Source organism: Fopius arisanus, unplaced genomic scaffold, assembly GCF_000806365.1.
Source record: "Fopius arisanus strain USDA-PBARC FA_bdor unplaced genomic scaffold, ASM80636v1 scaffold00159, whole genome shotgun sequence".
Classification (NCBI taxonomy): Eukaryota; Metazoa; Arthropoda; class Insecta; order Hymenoptera; family Braconidae; genus Fopius; species Fopius arisanus.
The window spans coordinates 177,986-185,525 of NW_011887898.1; the positions used below are offsets into that span (position 1 = coordinate 177,986).

A 7,540-nucleotide genomic window follows, 5' to 3' on the forward strand; every position below is an offset into this window, starting at 1 on the left:
TCCCACACCAAGATAGAGGCAATCGTATTAACAAATCCAAATTACTATTATCGTCAGAATAGAAATTCCTTCAGCAATTTACACAGATATTCATTGAATAAACAATCAATATCTTTAATAAAAATAATTGCCACTGTTACAATAAATATATCAACATACTCTAAAATATTCATAACAGAACTAATCCCACAATACTGTTCTATAAATATCCGCTGCCAGATAATCCTATTTCACTACAAATAATGTAACTGATTCGAATTATTAACGATCGAGTTAAATAACTAATTAGTTGAGTAATATTCAACTCCATTTGAACTCGGACGAGTCGACCGTTAACGGATAAACGAAAAGAAAAAATATTGATTTCATTGAAAACTAGACGGATGGATAGGTCAATGAAAATGATTTAATTGTTACTATTGTTGTTCGGCGAAAATTGGATCGTCGGAATAGAATTTGGATTTGATTGTTTTAGGGTTTGAGGGAGGAAATTGGAAGTCTCCAGAGGCGGATTAGAGAGTTGGAGGCACAGAACCGCGCACTGTCAGGGCTTTTGGTTCAAGCGACGAGTACCAGCAGTCCTGGAAGTCCTACGGAGCTTATACAAAGTATTATTGAGGCTGGACCAGCAGCTCTTGTAGCTGCCCTCGGGCTCGACGCCTCCTGGGTACCACTTTCCAGGCCGCAGTCGCTTAATCTTAAGATTCCTGTAATGGCTGCTACCAAGTGCCGGCGAAATCGACCTTTGGGTAAGATTTATTTAAATTGTCGCCGTAATCTGTAGGGATCTAATTATTTGCAGAATATTCTCTGATAGTCGGTAATTCTTCTCTTTGAGGGAAAAATCATTTTTAATAATCAACGGTGAAAATACAATTGAGGATTTTTATCTAGATCGACTCGGGCGTTTTCCGGGTTTTCGAAAAATTTTCTATTTTCAATTTGACGTTTAATATACGAAATTCACAGGAAAGGTATCATATATGCGGTTTGAATTTGAAATTTAATAATTAACGATTTGAAAATCGAAAAATTGAAGATTTGAAAATTAGGTGTGTAAAAATGTTAAATTGACAATTGAAATTTGAAATTTAAAATACAAAATCCATGACGTCAGAAACTGATGGGAATGAAAAATTTTATCACAAGTTTCCATTTTCCAAATTTCCCATTTCAAATTTCCCAATTTCTAATTTCAATTTTTTTTGCATTTTATCACTTTTGAAATGATTACCCAATATAAACTGATTACCATAACAATATGTAGTAGATGTTACCCACAACACGGACTAAAAGTTATCGAAAACATAAATCCGATGTTGAAAGCCACATTACCATAAAAAAAAGTGGAAAAAAATCATGTGACTGCATAGCATGTCCAATTTCTAATTTATTGCCAGCCAGAACAAAAGGAAATCACTGAGCGTTCGACCAATATAAATTCTTCATCCATAACTGAACATACCTTCCGGGCAATTAATATGCCATAGTACACTTTCCCAATGATCCCAAATATGTGTGATTTTTCTCAGATTTTCAAGATGTGTTTTAGTACGTATTTTTATTATACATCCTAATTAGTCAAAATATGAAAGAGGCCGGCTGATTAAATTCTTCTCTTTTGAACTCGAAATAACCTCATTACACAGATGGATGTTACGATTGAAAAGCTCTGGCTGGGGACTTCGTCAATTGATCTGACGTACAAGTAAAGGAAATTTTGACCAAGAAAATCCCTTGGCTTACAACTCCCTGAATTGAATATCAAAGAGAACCCCAAGGCCGAGTTTTCCAACCGAAAATTTCCTGTTTAATAAAAATATCTTTCCTCTTGTATTTAATCAACAAAAGTAATGCAGATATTCATAAAAGTGAAAATGAAAACGGAAAATTCCATACTGTCTCCAAATTTATATAAAAAAATATAAAAAATGTATAAAAAATCGCACCTACTCATAAAATTTTTTTTTTACTGATAAACAAAGCTATTGTCTTCATAAAGAATTCAATCGATTAATCGTTATTTATTATTTATGAATAAAATGATATAGAATCTTTTTAACATTCTTTTTGCACACTGGAGTACTGGCTCCGACTTTCTGCCTGGCCATTCCATTCAGCATAGCTTTTCTTGTATTACTTTCCATTTTTTCCCGTTCATAAATTACCGATTTGGAAATAAATCCTATAAACACCAGCTTACGACTACAAGTTTTTATTAAAAGTATTTATTCCTGGCGAGACTATTACGATAAATTTACCATTAAAAAGGGATACGTTCAGTCATCAACAAAAAAAATACTAAATTTTTCTTGAGCATGAAGAAATAATTGCCACTTTAATAATCGCCTCAAGGTCGAGATAAATTCAGAAACAAGAATGAAATTTCAATTGCTACATACAACCGCAATTAAATGAAGAAATAAGAGTTGTTGAGACTTCCTAGAGTTGTTTAAATAAAAAAACGTTTGTTTGATTTAAACTATAGGTCAAAAAGCATCGGAGGAGGAAGGAAGTGAGAGTCCAGAGAGTGGAAATAGAGACGAAGGGTACTCGACGATGTCATCAGATGTACAGGGTGAGGGTGTACGTCAAGAGCCAGCACGGGGTTTGGAGGACCTCAAAGAAGCAACAGACGAAACTGAAGCTGACGTATCTCCTGATGCTCGTCTCGTCGCCCTCGATAACACCGATCCCGATGTACTGTTTCTACCCTTAAATCTCGCCATTGGAATCAATCCAAGACACAGTTATCCACCGTCAAAGGATCTTGCACCCTATCAGCATGTGATGAGAAGTTTCTCTGATAGCCACTTGTATCTCAAGTTAACGGCCGCGACAGCTAATTTAACTCATCCTCCTTATAATATCTCCAGTCCCGCTGGTTCCTCCAGTCTTCTCTTAATTGAGGAAGAAGGCTGGGATGCAGAATACGTCCAGCAGTGGCTGAGGTAACATCAAAAAATTTCTGTAAATACCTTTCCCCCAAGCTTTTTATCTCATAATCTTTTTGTCTCATAATCTTTTGTTTTCAAAAAAATGTCTAACAATTGTAAATACCTACCAAAAAACAATGGGGCAAAATAAGTCTATGAATTGTGAAGTCAATTATTAAAATAACTCGCTATTATCAAATATTGTCATGCAATGCAATGAATTAATGCAAAAAAAATTACTAAATTAATTGGCGTGCCACAATGGTTTTTTTCATTTTTATTACTAAGATGCTTGTCAATTTCAATCGAAGTATTAATTATTGTTATTAATTATTTTTTTTCAATTGTCAATTGAGCTAGTTATATGTAAAACATTAATTGTTCGTTCTCCATCCAATTGATTCGTTCGAATATTTTCTCTCTAGACCAATCGGTTTTTCAATTAACCGATTTTTAATAAAATGATATTCAACGCATGGTATTTGATCGGTGTATCTAATTGACTTTATAATTTAAATGATTTTGGATATTTTTAACAGACTGGATGACTCCAGAAGTGCCCAACAACACCGAGACCTCCTGGAACTGGAGTACGATCGTGCTGAGCTTGAAGACTGGTCTTTTTCGCTGTCCAGTGAGGATCTTCGAGCTGAGCCTACATGGAAGGAAGATACCCGTCCCCTGGCTCCAGCACTTCCAGCAATAAAAGAGCACAATCCGATTGAACTCGAGGAGGATGCTAATGAGTGCTTGTGGAATGGAGCAAGTTATTTGGCAGATAGAACCGGTGGTGAACTCGTTGCTCTGCTCATGGACACCAGAACATCTGGTCCTTGGCCGTATGCATCAAGTCCTGGTGCATCTTGGAGCAGTGAAGATGGCATTCTCGAGTGCTCGAGCAAACGCTCATCAGCAGCTCTATCTGGTTATAGTGATGATCATGACTCACCATCAATTGGTACGGATTTTACCCGGGATTTTTATCGACTAGTCAAATTTGAAAGCACTAAAAGCCTCGCTAGCACGTCTTCCAAGGGTGGAAAACCACCTGATCGTGAACAGGCACTTCAGAGTGTACTTTCATTCATTGCTGAGCAACAAATGTACCTCACTGAATTGCCAAACAATTCACATTGCAAAGATCAAAACGATATCGAAGGTAAATTCATGCTTTTTTCAAATTACACGACAAATTACATGATTTGAGAGATTTTTAATCAAACAAAAATGCAGCTAATGTTAAGAAAATGTTTGTAGCTCTTGTTTGGGATATTAGATTATTAGTATCTCTCGAATCATTTAAGAAAAGATCTATCGGCGCCTTAACGACTAAAGTACCAAAATAACTCTTTTCCAAAAAAAAAATAACGGGTGAACCTCTTGTATTCGTGCTTTCCTGATGTTTTATAGAATTTTTGAATGAAAACTCAGTAAGAAAAGAAGAAATAAATCGTAATGACCAAGATAAAGGTCTGGTTTTTAATTGCGATTGCCTAAATATTCACGTGAAAATAAAAAAAAGGTGAAATAAGATCTGCAGTTCAAGAATTTTCATTCATTTTACTTCAAAAATTTGATCAGCTTATCATAGCTATCGATACAATTCATCCGCTTCAATTAGCACAGCCGAACTGAATATGTTCTGTTTTACCGCATCCGAAAGAACTTGAACACCTAATGAAAATACTTTTTTAGTGGCTGATTATGAGTACAAAGGGGATACCGGAGGAGTAATAGACCACGAAGTGTTGGAAGATCAGAGACCACCAGCTGAAGCTACTGAAAGACTCCCAGATGTGCCACCAATGCCTTCTGCACAATCAGGAGAATCATTTGAAAGAATTCAAGGAATTTCATCACTACCTGACGATAGGATTGTGCCGTGCCCTGGCTTGGGAGAGTTGGGAGCTGTTCCTGAAGAGGATGAGGAGGGAGCGACTTCTTCTACTCCCAGTACAGTGGTAAGAGCCCTTTATTTATTTATAATTTTCATATTTAAATTACAAAGCCATTCATGCTTCATAATCGCCTGGAGAAATTTTTAATGAACTAGTCGCGCAACCTACTTTGCGTATAATTGAATCTAATCGCTTTAATGTTGATAAAAAATTCCATAGTAAATAGTTTTTCTACCATTTTTATTTGCTCTTTACTATTTCGGGTCACATATTCGATAAGTTCGTCCATGAAAATGAAATAGATGAGCATTTGCGGGGATAAGACAGTTTATTATGGATTTTGTTTAAGCGGTATTATTATTCTTCGAAACGTGAGACGTGAAATTCGATACATTATCATCGATATAACTCTTGAGCTAATGCATGGAACTGGAAAAATTCAATGGCATTATAAAAACCTCGTTATGTCCTTTGGAATGGCTTGAAATATGTCCGCCTAAATGATATCCAATGCTACGAAATTTTGCAATAAACGTAAATTCCAGTGTGAGATACCAAACAAAAAAGAAAAATAGTCCAGTAATTGCAATCCAAAAATGCAATCAAATTGTAGGGAATGAACTAGCACTAGAATTTTATTGAACTTCTCGATACCTGTGACCTTTCAATTCGAGTTCATAATTTCAAAAGCTATTATTAATTAAAAACAATACCTATCTCGATATTATTTATATTCTAGGTGAGTCCAGCAAGAGCTCCACTTCTCATCGAAGGTCATGACAGATCCATTAGCTTCCACGAAAGAGCAACATCAAAAGATGTAATCAACGAACTCAACCGGATGATTAGGAAAGGCGAAGAAAATCAAAATCAATCACAAGAACAGAATGTTCCCATCGATAAATTGGATCTTGCGTGTTGCTGTCCCACTGGGTGGGTGCATGTTGAACGCGATATTGATTTTACTGATCCAAAGGTAATTTCCCATTTTTTTATTATAACACCGCGAATTGTATATTTTCAATATTGAATTTAGGCAAGAGCAAACCTACTGGATGTAATGTTAGCAAGTTCAGAAAGTTCATCAGCAACATCAAGCAGCGGATCAGCTGGAAGTGACTCTGGAGATGAACCCTCCGATTATCGTCATCTACATCGTCTCCATCGTTATCGGCGTCAGAAGAAAGGTTTGAAAAAAATCAAATTTAAATGAAAAAAACTCTGCAAATAATTTCTCATTGATTTCTGAATTTGTATCTAACAATTAACTCACCTTGCGGCTTCCTGCCACTATCTGCTTTGTCTCTAACTCACTATCATCAGAATTAACTAATTGTTACGATAACACTTCTTTAATCTCTAATTAATTATCATAAATTCTTGTGCGAATATCGAAATAATTGATTAAGCATTCCGAAATTTTCTTACCCCAAAGCAGGAATGCGCAAAAAAATAAATCACGAATCACGAATAATATTTCAATTGCACTAAAACTTCAATAAATTCTATGACTGTATAAATTCCCTAAATTTGTATCGACAAACATCGAAGAACTGCACAAGAATTTATGAATTCTGAAATGGAGTGATAGAAATAGATGAGTCCAAACATTTTATCTTCATTAATCCTTCATTAATGAACATCTTAAAAACTAAAAACTTTATTAAAGAGTATGAAAAATAATGCAATTTATTATACAATTCAATAATATTATACATTCAGAGTAATTGCAATCTTTTTCAATTTCGCTAAATATTTTAGGTATTAATTGAGTGAATTAACTAAAAAATTATTCTGTAAAGATATAAAATTTGGACTCATCTCCTTCGACCCCCGAAAAACTAACAGATTTTCATAATTCTTTTTGTACTCACCCATACCTACATATTTTCATTATTTTCTGTTCAGATGGTAGCGCCTACGCGGTGTGCTTTGATTGTCACGAGAAAAGCTATGTAGTTCGGCTTAGTGATGACCAATTTCTCTAAAAAGCTAAAACGAAAAAAAAAATGACGAACGAAAGCACAGAATGACCACAAAATAACGGAAAAACCGATCAGAAAACAATCGAGAGAGAATTTCTAAGCCGAACTACAGTGCCAAAAGCGCTAGAAGGATAGAGGAATGAGAGGAAAGTGATTTTTGGATATTTGGAATGAAAGGAAACAGGAAAATGAAAGGAAAAGAGCAAAAAAAAAACATTGAAATTGGTATTTCTCAGCATCGGCAGTCCAAGCCCATCGGGTTCTACGTTTGACATCATCTTGGGGCTCAGGCAGACCCTCAATTATTGGACGGGGTGATGATTTTTATGTACGTTATGGTGACAAGGAGCGAGAGGCTGTTGCCTCCTTTGATTTTCTCGATGATATCACGGCTAATTCATCATCGTCTGGTGAACTTGATGACTTACTACCGACTACGGAATTTATGAAGGTCTCACCATTGTGAAATTGAGCTTAGAGAGATGAAAATATACAAAGTTTAGAGTATAAGCATTGTTTTTGTGAATTCTCAAAATGTTAGAAGGATTTAAACTTGCAGAGGATGAAACAGTGATTGAATAGCCAGGAAAATCGCCCATTCTGAATAATACCTGAGCATCAATTTGTCATTGCATGACTAATTATCGCACGTTCATTTCAACGCAAACAAATTTAACAAAGTATTCAAGCAACTCATGGTGAATGAATATTTATTTCATTA

The 7,540-nt window shown here is 35.3% G+C and overlaps 1 protein-coding gene across 1 annotated transcript in view; it reads left to right on the forward strand.

Annotated features, from left to right (window-relative positions):
- LOC105272309 (uncharacterized) overlaps nucleotides 1-7,534 on the forward strand; it is a 12,476-nt gene extending 4,942 nt beyond the window's left edge. Inside the window, exons 3-9 of the mRNA XM_011314381.1 lie at nucleotides 476-749; nucleotides 2,489-2,951; nucleotides 3,476-4,095; nucleotides 4,632-4,897; nucleotides 5,574-5,810; nucleotides 5,871-6,021; nucleotides 7,056-7,534. Coding sequence (XP_011312683.1) covers nucleotides 476-749; nucleotides 2,489-2,951; nucleotides 3,476-4,095; nucleotides 4,632-4,897; nucleotides 5,574-5,810; nucleotides 5,871-6,021; nucleotides 7,056-7,285 — 2,241 coding nt within the window. The 3' untranslated portion in view covers nucleotides 7,286-7,534. The remainder of the gene's footprint in view (nucleotides 1-475; nucleotides 750-2,488; nucleotides 2,952-3,475; nucleotides 4,096-4,631; nucleotides 4,898-5,573; nucleotides 5,811-5,870; nucleotides 6,022-7,055) is intronic.
- The last annotated feature ends 6 nt before the right edge of the window (nucleotides 7,535-7,540 follow it).